Genomic DNA, 17,666 nt, shown 5'->3' with positions numbered 1-17,666 from the left:
CGCAGCCCGCGCGGCAGGGCCGCCTCGGGCCTTCCAGTGGCTCGGTCAAGGAGAGCCTGGAGCTGAAGGACATCTTTATCGCGGTGAAGACGACGAGGAAGTATCACAAAACGCGCCTGGACTTGCTTTTCCAAACCTGGATCTCCCAGGCGAGAGGACAGGTGAGGCCTGGTGCTGTGGGGGTTCTGCGGCCGAGGTTTCTCCGGGTGGCAGTTGCGCTTTCTCGCCTCTCTGGGTTTAAGCACATCTTTCCTCATGGGACTGAGGAAAATGATCTTGTCTAAGTAGTTCACCTGAATATTGCTGAAAGAGTTTGTTGACTAAGCAAGTTTCTTACTAACTAGGGTCACTGGTCTAAGCAGAAACAATTTGCTGTTTTTTTTTTTTTTGTTGTTGGTTGGTTGTTTGGTGTGTGTTTGTTTGTTTGTTTTAGGACTGAGTAAAATACTAAACAGTAGTGAAAGATCTCTAGTGCTGATATATCTAAGCTACTTTTTTGGACATCTGGTTCGATGATTTAAATTTTTATATAGAGCAATGTAGAATTTATTCCCATGTTTATGAATTTCCTTATGTTTGAGCATTTTAATGCAGCTTTGTCCAGCACTTGGGACAAGACAGTGCTACCATTTGATACTCCACCCTGACTTTCATTCTTTCCTTTTTAGCTTGAGTAACAGCTGTGGATGACTCCTATCCATAGAGGAGGTGAAGGGAAATATTCCCAAAAGGGATAGCTATTGTTATTTGGAAATTCCTTATCTGTATCCTGGGATAAGGAAACCAAAATCTTGGATGCTTTACTGAAATGGTTTCTTCTGGTTTGCAATGCAGAATCTTATCCAATAAGGGAAGAGCTGAAGTTGCTGGGATTTCCCCTGCTATGGCTAACGTGTAATTAACAAGATAAAATACTCAAGATTCTGACTGAGAACTGACCAAAGTAGAAATTAGGCATTGAAATCCTTAATTATGGATATACCTTTCTCCCCACCCATTTTTGTCTCCCACAGACATTTATATTCACAGACTGGGAGGATCAGGAGCTACGCCTGAAAGCAGGTAAGCTATGCCTCATAGATGTGTGCTGTCATTTTTAACAGTTTTATATTGGTCATACTTTCCCCAGAAGTCCTTATTTCATGCTGTGTAAGTAATTAGGGAAGTTAAGATAGAGAAAATGGAGGCAATTTCTCCTTCCACAGGAGAAAATGCTGTTCCTACTGGATAAGCTGCCTGGAGCTTCCTGAATTCTGGGTTCACCTTTGCACCCAATTACTTCCTGTTAGTAAGCTTTGGTCTATGTGGTCCAAGGTTATACTAGGTATTTCTTTTGCTTGCAGTCTCATGGCACTGTTTCTATACTGTGCAATCTAAACATATTTTTATGTACTTGGCAACTTTCAAGACATATGCACAAATGGTGAACACTGCCTGTCCAAAATTTTACTACCCATGCATGTACCGTATGCACTTTAGATACACTGTACTAGTGTCAAATGTGCACTTTGTCTTTTTTAGACTACTCATGCTTCTGATGGGGCTGACCTTTTTTTTTTTTCTTTTTTTCCTCCCTAGGGGATCATATGATCAACACCAACTGTTCAGCTGTCCACACGCGTCAAGCTCTCTGTTGCAAGATGTCTGTGGAATATGATAAATTCCTAGAATCTGGGCAAAAGTGGGTGTTGTTCTGGTTGACTTTGTTTCTTTTACTTCTGTGCTCACAGGAAACTTGGGTATCCTTCTGTGCTCCTGTGACGAAGGCAACATTAGCTAAAACATAGTGATGATGGCAGGGAAAGCAGTGCAGCAGGAAGCAGTGTTTATAAAAAGTATCATCTGAAACCTAGCAGGGGTTATTAATTTCAGTCTCTTTCCAGATATAGGATCTATGGGTGCTTTCAGCTTCCAAATTATGTTATTTAGGATAATAGGATATACTTTCTGCTCCAAGTCTGATCAGGATGCAGCTTTAAATATGTAACTTGTGTCTTTGTTACTGCTGTGCAGTAATTTTATTCTTTTATTTGAAGATGGTTTTGCCATGTGGATGATGACAACTATGTGAACCCACGTACTCTCCTGCGTCTCTTATCTGCCTTCTCACACAGCCAGGATGTCTATGTGGGGCGACCAAGTCTGGACCATCCCATTGAAGCAGCTGACCATGTCCAAAGTGATGGATCAGTAAGCAAAGTTTGCAATTAGGCTTAGAGTCATCCTAATCTATGCTTTTAAACCCATGAGAGTTCATAGGATCCCCCGTAAAACCAAGTGATTTAATCTGCAAGCAATGGTCATTGTTAGAGACAGGGTGCTGGGTTAAATGGACCTTTGATCTGATCTTACATGTACATGCTTATGTACATTAGAGTTGTCTCGTGGGTGGATGTCTGCTTCTCTTCCTTTGCTCATATATGTTGATCTCCCTCACACTGAGGTGAGTAGGGCTTCCACACCTTGAATCTTTCACTTCAGTGGTTTGGGGGGGGCTGTTACTTGTTTGGGGGCTTCTTTTTGTGTTGTTTTTTGTTTGTTTGTTTGTTTGAGAGCAGTATCATACTGTCATCATCTTGAACCAAACTCGGATGGATGACAGGCTCTCTCAGTATTTAAGGCATTTCCAAAACTGATTGGTTACTGTGTTTCCAGGAAGTAGAAGCAAAGGTGTCTCAGTTGCAATATACATATGTTAAAGGACAACTTCTCACCAGGTCCTCTATGCTAACAGCCCTGAATGTAAATAATCCACTGTCCAGAAATTCAGTTATAAAGCAGCTTTTTATGGAAAACTGCACAACAAAATAGTCTCCCTGGAACCAAGCATCCAATGAACTATCTTTGATTTCCTCAGGAAGACTGAGTTGGCTGTGACCCTTGCCTGGAATTAGCAGGAGACAACTGGAATTGTGTAGATGTGGGATTGTAGTTTTTCACTTCAGATGTGCTCCCTCAGATGTGTGAACTTGATGGTTCACCTGGTGTCAGCTCCAAAGTGAAGTTCGCTTTGAGAGAAAGCTAACCAGGCTTGCAGAAGTCTGAAGAAATAGGATTGGTCTGTAGTCTTGTTCTGACTTGAGTGAAGTATGTGATATCCAATAGAGCCTCAAATTACCCTGCCTGCCTGGCCAAAGGGAGAAAAGCTGATTATCAGTAACTAGCATGTTTTTCTTGTTGCTTCTTCAGAAGACAAGCGTGAAATTCTGGTTTGCCACAGGTGGAGCAGGGTTCTGCATCAGCAGAGGTCTTGCTCTGAAGATGAGTCCCTGGGCCAGGTAAACACTGCTCCTGGCTGAGTTCTACCAATATGTGTTTGGTAGGCTTTAAAGTGCATTTGATCTTGTTTCCTGTACTCTTACAGCCTGGGTAACTTCATCAGTACTGCAGAAAGAGTGCGTCTTCCTGATGATTGCACGATTGGCTACATCATTGAAGGGCTGCTGGAGGTAAAGTTGCTGCACAGCCCATTGTTCCATTCCCATCTGGAAAATCTGCAGAGACTGCGAGGCGAGTCTGTGCTGCAACAGGTAGGGCTAAGCATGTCCTGTTCTAATAATTACACCTCAGTCTGATCAGAAAGAAGACTGAATAGTTTTAGTACTTTCCAGTGAAGGAGGATGTCTACGGAGAGTAGCTCAGAGCTGTGTCCTGTCCATCTCCTTCATTTAAGTAAAAAGTATACTTCCACCCTAGCCAGTTGGGTCATACCACTGTCCCCTCTTTCAGGGACACATTCTACTATATTAAATCTAAATAACAGTGTTCCTAATTTCTTAGTCTCTGAATGTCCATGAGTCACAATAGCAGCAGGTGTAGAAGAAAGCAACATTTAATGTGAGAAAGTATCTTTGCCTAACACAGTCTGTCTTAATTCATGCTGTTTAACAATATTAGCATCAGAGCTATAGCAAGCACCTCTTTGATAACTAAGGCATAATTGTTTGATCATTTTTAAGAATAATTTGGCTAAATCTCAAGAAACCTAATCAGTGTTTATTAGAATAAATCAGTTTTCTTTGTTTTTGTTTGTTGTTTTGTTCTGTTTGTTTCAAATTTCTGGGGTACCTTTTTACTAACTAGCAGTAGATGGAGCCATAAGGCTATCAAGAAGCTTTTTCTGCCTCTTACTGATCACCACCATGAACAAAGAAAAGTGTGGTTTTGCCCTTGCAAAATGCTTTCCTGGTAGTGTTACTATGCAGTGGAAATGTACATTTGGGATGTGATGTAATCCCTTGTGTCAGGGAATTTAACTGTAGGATGAATCTGGGCTTTTGGTGGTGATTGTTGTTTCCCTGAGACTGATAGCTAACTCAAAATCCAGATCTACAATTTGACAGAAGGCAGAAGTCTTCTTGTACCTTGCACATGCAAATTTCTTAATACAGTACTTGTATGGAAGAGTAGCACTGGAATTCTAGAGATATAAATTTTGTTGCCAGGTTTGTCATATAGCAGTCCTTTGCACTCTGTTTAACATGCAAATGTTTATATTTTCCTTCTGTGCTAATACTTCTACTTTAGATTTCAGACAATGTCTGGTAAGGATGAATATATTATTTAGCAAAGGTAGAGACATTAGCAGGATTGGTGCCCTTAGAAAGCATACTGTTGCCTTGAAGGACAAGATGAGTTACAGTTAAACTTTCAGCTCCTTTGTTTATGCTTCCAGCTTGCCTTTAGGTGAGCAGTGGTCCACTCAGTAGCTACCATCCATTGACAATATTGCTTATGTCAAAACTGATCATCATTTTTCAAATGTAATCCACTCAGGTCAGACAGGATCTTTGGAATCTTTCTTCATACCTCATTAATAATCCTATCTCTACTCTGGTTTTCTGCATTAGCATTACAATTTCTGAATGTTTATTTGCTTTTCAAGGTAACCCTAAGTTATGGAGACCCTGAGAACAAACACAATGTTGTAAGTGTGGGAGGAGTGTTTGGGCTTCAGCAAGATCCAACCCGGTAAGTGTCCACTTCCAAAACCAGATCTCCCTGCCCTGTTCATGTTTATCATCTGTAAAATGATTAACCCCACTTATTGGGGTTATTTTTTCATACCATTCTCTTGTCGCTATCAAAGGTGGGTAGGAATGCTTTTTCTGCTCTATTAGTCTGCTGCACATTCAATGCTAAGATGTTCCTGGTCTGGAGAATTCCAATCTATTTTTTTTTTCCTTCATAGGTTTAAATCTGTCCATTGTCTTCTGTATCCTGACACTATCTGGTGCCCTACTAAGAAGATGTTCTAATTTTTGACCAGTTGTTGACACCTGTATCCTACCTACTTTGCATAAAACAGGAGTTTGGACTTTTTTTTTTGTCTCCCAGAAAAAAAAAATCTACAAAGGAGGTAGACAGACTCTATTTACAAAAGCAAGACTTTGTGTAATTATGGCAAGAAGGTATTTGTTCAGCTGCAGCCTGGGACATTTCAGAGAAGAAAACTTTCCATTCCTTGTTCTTTGGTCCAGTGGCTCTTCATGCAATGGCTACGGTCATATATGTGTACAAGTCACTTTATGCTTTCATCTGATGTCATGTGAGCCCTGCCTAACACATGAAATCTGTGCTCAGACACATTCTAGGCAAATGCAGTACCTAAAATGCTAGCATTCTTACTACTGTTACCAGCTTTGAGTGGCTCTCTTGAAGCTGAAGTGCTATAGCAGACTACAGTCCCCATGGTGACAAGATGGGAGAAAGTTTTTGCTTGTCTTTTTTGGGAACAGACTTATTTAAGAACTTCTACGGCCTGCCAATATTACACTTGCTCTGCCTCTGGGCTGGAACAGGCTCTGCTTGTAACCACCAGAAATCCTGGAATTGCTAGGGTAGACAAGGGTAAAAGCCTTTGTCATGGGAAAACCCTGTGTAAGGAAAACCCTGTGTAAGCTTACTCAGGACTGTGTAAGAGTTGCTTACAGCGCACGTTCTTCCCAACAGTCCATGTGTACCTCCCATGGAGGTGATTGTCAGACTTGGTTCTCTTACCACTGAATGGCAGTGGTTGTTGATTATGATGGTGGTTTGCTAGGTCTAAGACTATTCCCTTCATATTTGATACTGAAGAAATATTTTTCAGGCTAGATAGTAATCATTTCTCCTACATTGCCCACAGCAGGTTGTATGAGCTAGAGCATGCTCATTGGTTGATGAAACATCCTGTTTTTGAAGCTGTGCTGTATCCTTTGCTGTCTGTGAGAAAGGAGGAATGCTAGATAGCTGTAATGCCCTGAGGAAGTTTTTCATTATATAATTTGAGGACCTATAATTGTGAGACAGTGTTTACCCCACTTCAGCTTCTAAAGGTAATCTTTTGAGGCTTAAATAAATACTGTTTTTACTCTACATCTTAATGTTTCAATAAATAGATCATGCAACTGGTAAAAGGAAACTGCACACTTGCACAAAAACAGAAGTTCAGTGCTGTAGCAGTATCACCTACTGCTGTTTTTTTTTTAAATAGAGTAAGCTTAGCTTTGAAAGTGGAAGAAATGAGATTCCGTATATTTAGTTTTCTCTTAGTCCAAACTTCGACTGTGCAATCTATAGCTGATATGAAGAACAGCATTAAAAATATTACTTTACAAAACGACTCAAACTCTTGAGTGTACTCAAACTCTTCAGAAAATACTTGCTGGTTTAGTGCTAAGTCTGAGGCTGAATTAATGGGAGAAAAAAAGACAGTGTATAATCTAGAACCATGATTTATGGCTAGAAGTGAACCTAGCAGGTTGCAGATTTTTAAACGGCTGTATCAAGCTGTACTGTGTATTTCAGCTAGTTACTTCTTACCATTTGAAAAGTGGTATAATCCAGGCAAATACCTGCAGTGTTTTCAAGTATGAAACTTAGTGGAGGTATCAGCTTCCCAGAATATACTTGTCTTTGCACTCTATTTTTAAAAGAAACCTTTCAGTAACTGGATACACTGTTCTCTCTGCATGATTTTACTTAGTTTCACTGAGGAGCTGACTGCTGCAGCTTGTTCTTAAGTTTCTCCTTTCCTTTATCCTTACCAAGGCAGTGCTTTCTTTGACCATGAGGCATGGGAATAAGAGTGCTGTAAGAAAGGAGATCAAAGTCCAGTTAACATAGCAGCTGTTCTACAGTAGGAATGCCTGTAACACTGACAGCCTGTTACAGACAGTGGAGGAGGACTTGTGGAACAGTAGGTTGTGGGATGTTCTGCCTCTCTATTAGGTCTTCTGCTAACCAGAACTCAGGCGTCCTATGGTTTAATAATTTTGTTATTAATAGCTCTGGAGATTACTGATATCCATTTAAACACCTTTCCTTTATATTTTTTTTTAAGCATTTGTTAGGTTCTTTGTTTTCAACCTCCTGTAGCAGAAAGTTATGAAGCTTCATGAGCACTTGATGAGATTTCATCTTCAGCATTTTCATCCTCAGTGATTTTTGAACTCTTCTGTTGGAGTTTTTCTTCCTCTTCTTCTGGGAGCAGCATCTTGTCAGATACCACAGACAGCATGGACTGGGTAGCGATTAAGTGGCAAACTGCAGTTCAAAAATGACAATACTTTATACTGGTGGCAGCAAAACTAAGTGGTAGAAGTTCCACGCTGTGGTCACTGCTCATCCAAAATTGAGTATGCTGCCTCTATCATGTCTAATGCTGGTTGGGTGTTTATTAAGCTGAAAAAGACCCTATTCTTCTGTATGGCAATACAGAACAGTTCGTGCTCAAGCTTCTTTTAAGGTTTTTCTTCTTGACAATACATTAGGCTCTATAGTTGTATCAAGGATGCAGCTTTCTAATCATACTACTGTTATGATAAAATGATTCTATGAAATTAAATATTTAAGTATGTCAGTTGTTTTTTGTGATGTTTCTTGACATATTGTCTACACCAAAATTGGGCCATAAACCCTGTAATACAGAAACCCCTGGCTCCTGTCAGCCTGTTGATATCAAATGGTCAAAAAGCATATGGGAATTAGATGACTTTGGTGTGCAGAGGAAGAAATAGGGATGAGGAAAGTTCTTGCAAATAATTATGAAAGTGGAGTAAAGTAAAAGAAATAAGGACTAAGTGTTGCAAATCTGTATTGGCACCTTTCCATCCTGTTTCTGCATTAAATATGCCATAGCAGTTCTTAAGAGTACTCAGAATGCAATGGATAAACTGGGTATTACAAGCAGACTTCTGCTTCTGTCAACAAAATGTGTTAATTGGATGTATAATTGCCTCTGCTGCTCTTCTGTTACACAATGTCAACCCTGCTACTCAGGAGACATGCTTGCTACCCCTGGAAGTAAACTGGCCATAGTAACTTATGCGTGACCTCTTAACTACCTTTAGACCATATTTCTATTGTACCTTGCAGTAAATTTATATTGTCATGCACTGCTGCATGAGAAATCGTATATGCCTCTACCAAGGTCCTATATAATTATAGTTACTTTTCTAGGCACTGACTATTAGACTAGGGCTGCCTGCAACCTTTTTCAGCAGCTTTAAGTGCACAAAGCAGGTCCTTTCATCATCTGATAAAAAGGTTTTCTGTGCTCTCACTGCGATGCTTTAGTTAGAATCGGAGGCAATAAACCTCACCTCTGTGCCTGTCGTGTGCTGGTTAGGCCCAGAAATGGCTCCTCGCTGTGCCCTCTCCGGGGAAATATGCCCTCCTTGCCGGTGCCTTGGTTACGAGTCTGCCCGCTGCACGGCGCGTGTTGAGCAGTGCTCGAGCAGGCTCAGCAGCTCCGGGAACGCTGGCTACCCGAGCCCGCGGTGCCCCAGCTCCGGCCCACACGGCCAAACCTCAACCCCAGGCCGGGGAAACGGGGACTCGTGTGGCCCCAGAGCGGGGAAGGCCCTGCCGTGCGGCCCCGCCAGGCCGGGCCGCTTTCGGGCTCCGCCCGGCCCCTGGCCCGCCCCGGCCTCGCCGGGCCCGCCCAGGTCGCAGCTCTACCGCAGCATGGAGCCGCACCTCAGCTTCCACGGCCGTCGGGCCCTGGTGACTGGGGCCGGAAAAGGTGACCGGAGGTCTTGGGCCGGGCGACCTGGGCCGGGCGGGAGCCGTGGGCTGACGCCATCTCCCCGCAGGGATCGGACGCGCCGTGGCCGTGGCGCTGAGCAAGGCCGGGGCCCGCGTTACAGCGCTGAGCCGCACAGCAGCGGACCTGGAGAGCCTCGCCAGAGAGGTAGGGCCGGCCGCCGGCACCCCCCGCGGGACCCCGCCCGCGAGCCCCCAGCCCTGTCTCGGGGCAGCGCCACCGCCAACCCCAGCGCCCCTCCCCCCCCCCCCCCCCCGGCCCACCCGCGGCGACGTTGACCCGAGCCCCCGGCCGGGCCGCCCTCGTCGCAGTGCCCTGGCATCGAGCCCTTGTGCCTGGACCTGGCCGACTGGGACGCCACGGAGGCGGCGGTGGGCGCGGCGGGGCCCTTCGAGCTGCTGGTGAACAACGCGGCCGTGGCGGTGCTGCAGCCCTTCCTGGAGGTGACCCGGGTGGCCTTTGACCGGTGAGTGCCTCGGCCTCCCCGAGTAGGCACTGGTGGCTGCTCTGTGCCTGGACTGTGCTTCGGGCTAGAAAGGTAGAAAGGTGCTGTCTGTCAAGCCTTAGCAAAACAGCCATTGTAAAGAACTGTGGCAAAGCGTTCAAGATAGTGGTATCTCTTCTGAAAGCAGCTGCTGCATAGATATCAGTCAGGTGGGGCTGGGGGAGATGGGGGGGGTAAGAAGGAGAGAGGGACAGAAAGCGAGAGAGAGAGCCAGCCTCTAACATTCATTTTCACAATATTTTGTTGGGTGTTAGTGCTCTGGTCTGCTTTTTCTCCACTGATTTACTGATTTACTAATATTTAAAAAAAAAAAAAAAAAAAAAAGTTATTTCACGCTGTAACTGAGTAGCCAGAACCTTGCAACATCACCTTCTAGATGGTACCCACACTTTACCCAGTCTCCGCAGGAGAAAAGAGCACCATTTTCTGGTCATCAAGCTCAGACCTTCCCAGAGCTTCTATTCTATCCCCAGCTCAGTCACTACTAAATTCAAAGACAGTTGTTGATAAGACAATTTAGAAAGAGACAACAAAGCCAGCTAAGGGAGTATAAGAATAGTATCATAGAGTATCCCAAGTTGGAAGGGACCCACAAAGATCATCGAGTCCAACTCCTAGGTGCCAGTCAAGACAAAAAAATGAAGATAGGAAATTAAATTTGCTTACTGCAGTGACTTTTTTCCCCCTCAAAAGAACCGTAGTTCCAGATGTGTGTAAGCTTTAGGATACAGGCTATGCTAAGGCTACTTCCTTCTAAGATGGGTGTCTGACATTACAGTTCCACATTTTCCATTTATAATAAAGGCTTCATTGGTAACTAGACTGTAAAGTGCACAGATTATACTTAAATCATTCTGTAGAACTAGCTGGTGAAAATCTGACCAAGGAAGGACTAAATCACAAATAGAATAAAGGTTGCTTCTACCAATTTTATAGCAGATTCCCTATTTCAAAGTCTTATTATTTGATTTTTTTTAAGAGGAGCCACTGGCTGAGGCCCAGGGATTACTGTTTAAACTTTAATAGAACTGCTACATAATCTGCCAAAGAACAGAGTCCTGCTGGAAATGTGAGGCTGCATGAGTGCACCTTCCCCTCTGCATAGGGGAAAAGGCCACTAACTAACTTGCTTCCAGTGAATGGTTTATTGGTGAACACATGCCTAACTGTTATATCCATTCAGCTTGGCATTTCTATCCGTGTTTGAGTATCACCGGTGCTTCCAAAATACCTGAAGCATTTGTCCTCTCAAAACTATTCCTCTCTGGCCTGGGCTGCAACCACTGTGTAATTTTTAAATCTCATTTATCTGTAGGTGTCTTGATGTGAATCTTCGAGCTGTGTTTCACGTTTCCCAGGTGAGGATGAATTGTCACTTCAGTTTTCTCTAAGAACAGCAGCAACTAATTTGTTCTCCACAGTGGAAACAAGCCCTGACAGGGGGAGGTCTAAGGGGACCATAATCCAAAACTAACCTGACGGCTTTTGTGTAAAATACCTTCATTCTCTTGCTTTGACCCTATCTCTTACAAGTAGGAAGCAGTGAGGCCTTCCTCTGGATGTTTTTGCTCTTTTGGCTACCCTAGTAGCCCTTGAAGATTACTACTGAATGAAATAACGTTCTCTCCTGTTACGATTCTGGCATCTTATTTTTTTCCTTCAGATTGTTGCTCGGCAGATGATTACACAGGGGACACCAGGTGCAATTGTAAATGTCTCTAGCCAGGCATCTCAGCGTGCCCTGCGGGATCATGCTGTTTATTGTAAGTGTGTGCAGCTCTAGCATTGTTTATTTCATTTTTGACTAGCTGGAGACCCATAGCCACCAAGATGCTGGCTGCCAGTTCCAAGCAGAGTAAAATACCTCTCTGTGATCCAGACAAAATGCTATACATTTAAATGCCTCACACCCATTTTTCCCTTCTCTTGAAGGTTCCACAAAAAGTGCTTTGGATATGCTGAGTAAGGTAATGGCAATGGAACTGGGACCCCACAAGGTAGGATTCTTTCTGAAAGACAAGTGTGAAAGCTGAACATGAGCATTTCTTCTCAGTGCAGTTTGGTTATATAGCATGTTGTTCTTGGTCTCAGATTAGGGTGAACACTGTGAATCCCACAGTAGTTATGACGGACATGGGGAGAATTAACTGGAGTGATCCTCAGAAATCTGCTGCCATGATTAACCGGATTCCACTAGGAAAGTTTGCAGGTCAGTGTAGATCTGCTGCCAAGCTGAGATCTTTATCATATCCAGACCTTTCCCCTAATTGATATCACAGCCATAGGTACCTTGTTTGCTTTGTTGGGGTTTGTTTGTTTGTTTGGAGCAAAGTCAAGACTCTGGTGAGTGGCTGTGGTTGAATTTCTGAAGCATCCGATGAGGACATGGCAGACTTAACACCCCTGTTCTGGAGCCTTGTCTTTTAGGACAAGTGGAATGCCCTTACTCTATTGTTCTTGAATGTGACTGGTGGGGGGGCATAGGTGCTTGCAGTGAACTGTTATGTCATTTGATCACAATAAGGACTTGTGAATGTCCAGGTCTCAGCCACACTGTTCTGTAGATCACACCAAGCACAGCTTGGAGGTTGGAGATATTTCCCTGCTTCAATTACACGTAGAGGCCAAAGACATTTTTTTTTTTGGGATGCGTGTTTCTCTAGTCCAATTTGAAAGGTGCATTGGATGTCCTCTATGTTTTGATTCCAGAGGTGGATGATGTGGTGAACAGCATTCTTTTCCTGCTCAGTGACAAGAGTGCTATGACAACTGGCAGCTCACTGATGGTTGATGGGGGATTTCTTGTTTCCTAAAATGACACCTGCATTTCACACCTGGCCGAATTTTCATACTAGTATTGCATACATGTAAATAGGATAGAAAACAGTGACAAAGACCTGGTGTTGCTGGACAAAAGAGACAGCAGGGCTGGAACTTGTATGAGAAGTGAGGCAAAAAGTTACCTTTAGAAGGCTGCTATATAATAAAGCTCACATACGCTGTCATGGAGAATGTTTATTGCACCAAATAAGGTTTTACCTTTGTCACTCTACATGATGATTAGAAACTGGATCTGTCTTTCTTCCAACCCTATTCCAACCCCTCCCACAACCCTTCAAGAGTTCTCCCTGTTCCATCCAAATCCACAGAGCCTGTCTGCACTTTCAGTGGGAAGGGAAAGAAGAAGTTAGCAGACTCCTCTTTGCTTTCTTTGTTCTCTTTAGTAGGAAAAAAAAAAAAAAAAAAAAAAAAAAAAAAACAGAGGCAACAACCTCAGCCCTGCTCTGCAGAGACTGGATTGTACGGGGAGGCCCTGCTAAAGACTGATGGGGGGGGAGCAGCACCATGCTATCCTAGGGTGTGCACACACAAAGGCAAATACATTGATTGCACAAGGCTGTTTCACTCACTGAGTTTGGCTAGTATCCAATAAAGCACCTAATGATTAGTTTTTCAGCTTCACGTTTCATTTACTTCGACCCCTTCTGGGTCTAGTTATGATTCCTTTAACAGTCTCAGGCACATATCTGCTAGAGCACCAATTTGTTAACTGTTAGCCACAGTAGGCTGGGCAAGGAGACCCCACTACTCTCCTAGTTGTTCTTGTCATTCACTACCATTTATATCAGCTCCCTCCCTACTCCCACAAGGATCTTCAGCATGTTTCACCTGCAGATTAAAAACAAAAAAAAACAAACAGGTGTTCCCAGCACAGGATGGATATCTCAAGCCCTTTCAGCTTTGAGCTCGGGAGAGCCAAAACAGCCTGTTGCCCCAAGGAGCTACCTTGCCTTCCCCATTGGACTTCCCTGGGGGCTGCATAGCCCTCAGCTGGTCTCCTGCCCCCGCTGCCCCTTCACATCAACATTGACGTTAAATCAAAGAGACATATTTAAAAAACACTGACTTCGTACATGATGAAGGGCCCTATGCATCCCAGCCCCCTCCAGAAACACCCAGCTAATATGCAATCTGTTGGAGGACACAACATGCTGAGCCAGCACCTAGGCCACAGCCCTCAGAACATGGTGCACTTTTTGCCAGGCTTCTTCACAGGTGGTGGGCAGAGCACAGCCCGGATGGCTTCGTCAAACACCGTCTTCAAGCCCCGCTGTGTCAGGGCAGAGCACTCAAGGTACTTTACCGACCCTAGGGGAAAGAGAGCTCCAGCTCAACCACTCCAGTCCTACCAGGAGACAGTGTCCCTCACCCACTCCAGAACAAAAATCTCAATGCCATGGAGACCTACCAGCACATCAGACTCACCGATCTCTCGAGCCATGGCCAAACCTTGGGGGTAGGTGATGGGAGCCAGTTTCTTATCACGTAATCTTTCAATGGTGTCCTTATCATCCCTCAAGTCCAGCTTGGTGCCCACGAGGATGATAGGTGTATTTGGGCAATGGTGTCGGACCTCAGGGTACCACTGAAACAGAGATGCATGAGAAAAGTAGCTGTAGCTGTGGCAGTAGATGCAGCCATGAGGATGCATTTACTATTAGCAAGGTTTTTACTAATATCTGACATGGTGTCAACACCTGAGCAGGATACTTCTTCCTACAACTCTGAATATGCTCTGCAGAAAGAGAACAGTGCAAATGTAATAATGAAGTCATGGAAACATGGAATCATGACATACAGCACCAGCCAGCTCTGCATACACTGCAGAAAAACTGCATTTTTGTTTCTAGGACATTCCTCATCTTTAAGAGACAGATTTGAAAAGGCAAAAACGTAGCCAATGAATAAAGAGAACACCCCGCTTAAAAGTTGCAGGCTATGACCTTTGTTTCTTGAAACATGAGTGCTAGAAACGTGGGGCTTTTAGGTGTCAGTCACAGTGCTGAGTGGAGCTGGGGACTTCACTGGTTCCTCCCTTCCACTGTTCCACCAAGGAGAACACATTACCTTGGCTCTGACATTCTCAAAGGACGCCGGACTCACGAGTGAGAAGCAGATCAAGAAAACATCCTGTGGAGAAACAAAAGGGCCAGTTGTGTAGAAGGGAACAGGTAGAGATAATGGAGGAAGGGTAGAGAAGAGAGCCTTATAGAAGACAACCTCCTCCCACCAGTAAGGACTGTAGCTGTATAAACCCCTTTCCTATTAAGGTAGCTAAACTAATTAAGATTTTTGGACATATGACTTCATTTTAACTTACAATACTCGACTCTACATGTTCAGAGCCTGTGGCCACAAACACCTTAGTGTGAGTCTTCACCCCTGATGGAGGGGCCATGTAGCAGTTGCTACAGCCAGGGAAGCAGTATTAGTGCAGCCTAATGGTGACCAGTGCCACCAAGAGAGAATGGGAATATGGAACATGGCTCAGCTTTACATCAGCTCCACACCATTCCTTACACCTGAGCATCTCTCTATGACATGCATAACTGTTCAAACACCATTGTGAAGTACGAACTAGAATGTGACAATCACTTAGGAGAAATTCAGCTGTGAGCCTCCTTGAACAACAAGAATTATAGCTGAAGTTACAGGAACTTAAAGGAATGGAACCTGGATGTCCTTGGGAGCCTCCCTGTCCTGAAGTGAGAACAGTTAGAAGCAAGTCCAAGCCAAGCACTCACCGTCTGTGGATAGGAAAGAGGCCGCAGTCGGTCATAATCCTCTTGACCTGCTGTATCCCAGAGGCCTAGGTTCACTGGCTTTCCATCTACCATGACATTGGCAGAATAGTTATCAAACCTGCCAAGGAAGAACCCACATCAATGACAATCTTGTTCTCACCCACATGCAACTTTAGATGAAATTCAAGGGCAGTGAATCAGGAGGGGTCACTGTGCAACACAGTTCCAGTGGAAGTACTCTGCCCTCTTTGCATACACAGCCATACCACAGGCATACTCATGTGTGCAGTTCATAGTCTCCTCACCCAGAAAACTAACTTTCACACATGCATACATAAGGAGCAAAAAGTATCTGAAGCCCAGGCCATTACTCACACAGTGGGGATGTACTCTCCAGGGAAGGCATTTGTGGTGTAACTGATCAGCAAGCAGGTCTTCCCTACAGCTCTGCAGAGGATGAGAGTGACAAGCATAAAGAAAGGTACAGCAGAAAGCACTGAAGCAGGAAAACTCACCCTTACCCCACCCCCAAAAAAAGAGTTTAGGCAGAAAGTTAACATGTGAGGAAACTGATCTGTAGCAGGCTAGAATTCCCTGTCAGGGACAAGGTCTGAACTCACCAGATGCATCCTGCCTCAGCATAAATCTGACCCTGCTCTCTCCCGCTCTTTTTCCCCACCTCTTCAGCCTCAACAAAACACCAAGAAAAATTTATTTGTTCCAGGAACCAAGAGTGGAAAAAAATAAGGTTCTGTGGTGGGCTTGCTATTGCTCAACATGTCCATAATAACCTAGCAAAATGGGTAAACAGTGCACTTTTTTTTTTTAATTTCAACAACACACTATTCATACTCCTCAGACATAGGAATCGAATGTCAATAAATATAAAGGGGGGGAAAATAAGTATCCATAAAAAATTAACAACAAAAACTTTAAAGTGACTACTATCAGTTTGGAAAGAGATTTTGGCATTGGCATGGATCACTAAAAATATTGGCTCAGGGCTTTGATGAAGGCAGATGGCGTTGGTCAGCCCAGTGGTGGCAGCTGGCACAAGTTGGGCCTTGCTGACAATAGCGTTATCATATGAACTTTAGTTATCCCTGTAGAATAAGAGAGAAGCTTATTTATAACAGAAGAGTAATGGGAGTGGAAATGACGTATTTATCACTGTACAAGTTGCGCGCTGTGGAGAGCCTTTCAGGAAAACTGATAGTGAATGCCAGTGACAGGGACAGCTGGTGGTTAGTGCTTGAGTGAACCTGAATAGCCAGCCAAGAACCGGGTATTCTTTACCCAGTTCTCACAAAAGTGACGTGAGAGACTTGAAGAGAGAGACTGCAGGGGACTGCACAATGGTGCAATGGGACTACACATAGCGCAGTTAGAACCAGTATACAAACTCACCCTGCTTTTCCCCTGGACCACATCTCCGCCCTAGAAGAACAGGGAGGTTGTATAAAGAACCACTACACTGACCTATCCAACTCTTCTCCTGAACTGGCACCTCACCCCCCACACAGGGCAGTCACATTGTTCATAGATCATGGATATGCGTGTCTTTTAAGTCGTTTGGTATCCGAGTTCATTTAGTCTCTGCGCTGTCAATTTGGTCTTAAAGAACACCACTGGTCTGGAAGCCTTGAGTTGAAATCCATTTCCAGCATGCCCTACTCCCAGCTGTTACTGCCTCCTCCAACATAACGTTGTGTTGTTCTGGTGGGCGACTCTTTCTCCTACTGCTCTTTAGCCTTCTCAGGTTAGAAGCTGACTCCAGGTTAGAACCTCACTCCAAATGCATATTTAAGGATGTGGCATGCAGGAGAGGGTGGAAAGACCAGTCCTTGCCTAAGACCAGTTCACATTTAGTACTCTGCATCTCAGCTCCATGCTTGCTATGGTGATCAGAAAAGCATAGTGTTAGGAATGAGGAAAAATGCACAGGACAAGCTAGGAAAAGTTACGAAGCACCATAAATCTACTGCACGTCTGCATCTTGATGCATTCTCAGAAAAAGGCATACAGAAAAGGCCAAGAGAGAAGAGCAAGGATGGCAAGACACATGGTGAAACCAGAAAAAGCGATGTATTTCACCTCAGAACGCAACAGAAGCAGATACAAGAAAAACCTATGAACGTCGAGATTTTTTGGAGGGGGTACTTTGCAACAAATCACCCCTGAAAATAGTCCAACGGGGACATCTGACAGGACGGCCAGGAGACAGCCTCGAGGCCCAGGCAGCGCAGGGTTTTGTTTCCCGGGCAGAACGCCGCCAGACGCGGAGCCCGGCAGCGCCCGGACACCAAGGCTCAAGTTTGCGAACAGGAGGGAGCGGGGCGCGCGGGGGCAGCGGCAGAGGACCCGACCTCCCGCCCGCCAGGACCCCAGGACCGCAGCGCGGCCTCCGGGAGAGCGCCGGGGGCGGCGCCCGCGTGGCCTCCGCTCGCCGCCGGGAGCCCCGGCCCCCGCCGCCGCCCCGCGCCTTTCCCTCGGCGCCGCAGCGGCCCCAGGGGAGGACGGCGGCGGGCGCGGCCGGACGAGTCCCGCC

At 44.7% G+C, this 17,666-nt stretch overlaps 3 protein-coding genes across 4 annotated transcripts in view; 2 read left to right on the top strand and 1 right to left on the bottom strand.

Moving 5' to 3' along the window:
• Nucleotides 1–5: 5 nt before the first annotated feature.
• RFNG (RFNG O-fucosylpeptide 3-beta-N-acetylglucosaminyltransferase) lies at nt 6–7,843 on the top strand (the record flags this gene model as incomplete). Its single annotated transcript, XM_035342726.1, has 8 exons — nt 6–161; nt 1,014–1,062; nt 1,579–1,681; nt 2,037–2,190; nt 3,190–3,278; nt 3,365–3,530; nt 4,886–4,971; nt 5,192–7,843. Coding segments are annotated over 8 exons (870 nt in total), but the record flags the coding sequence as incomplete, so codon positions are not given.
• A 1,007-nt stretch (nt 7,844–8,850) lies between these two features.
• On the top strand, nt 8,851–12,538 carry DCXR (dicarbonyl and L-xylulose reductase). Its single transcript, XM_035342257.1, has 8 exons — nt 8,851–9,007; nt 9,078–9,175; nt 9,340–9,494; nt 10,849–10,891; nt 11,197–11,296; nt 11,466–11,530; nt 11,625–11,742; nt 12,243–12,538. Exons 1-8 carry the CDS (start codon nt 8,950–8,952, stop codon nt 12,344–12,346), a joined length of 741 nt encoding a protein of 246 aa, XP_035198148.1. The 5' UTR covers nt 8,851–8,949; the 3' UTR covers nt 12,347–12,538.
• The window catches only part of RAC3 (Rac family small GTPase 3), a 5,734-nt gene continuing 601 nt past the window's right edge, over nt 12,534–17,666 (bottom strand). The window contains exons 2-6 of one of the 2 annotated variants that reach the window (XM_035342260.1): nt 15,494–15,565; nt 15,119–15,236; nt 14,442–14,504; nt 13,800–13,959; nt 12,534–13,682 (exon numbers count right to left, since the gene is read on the bottom strand). In XM_035342260.1, coding sequence (XP_035198151.1) covers nt 13,552–13,682; nt 13,800–13,959; nt 14,442–14,504; nt 15,119–15,236; nt 15,494–15,565 — 544 coding nt within the window. In that variant the 3' untranslated portion in view covers nt 12,534–13,551. The remainder of the gene's footprint in view (nt 13,683–13,799; nt 13,960–14,441; nt 14,505–15,118; nt 15,237–15,493; nt 15,566–17,666) is intronic. The other variant, XM_035342261.1, reaches the window with a different exon arrangement.

This window comes from Oxyura jamaicensis, chromosome 18 (assembly GCF_011077185.1).
Source record: "Oxyura jamaicensis isolate SHBP4307 breed ruddy duck chromosome 18, BPBGC_Ojam_1.0, whole genome shotgun sequence".
NCBI classification, from domain to species: Eukaryota; Metazoa; Chordata; class Aves; order Anseriformes; family Anatidae; genus Oxyura; species Oxyura jamaicensis.
Note: the sequence above shows the minus strand (reverse complement) of the source record. Positions and strands in the feature narration are given on the sequence as shown.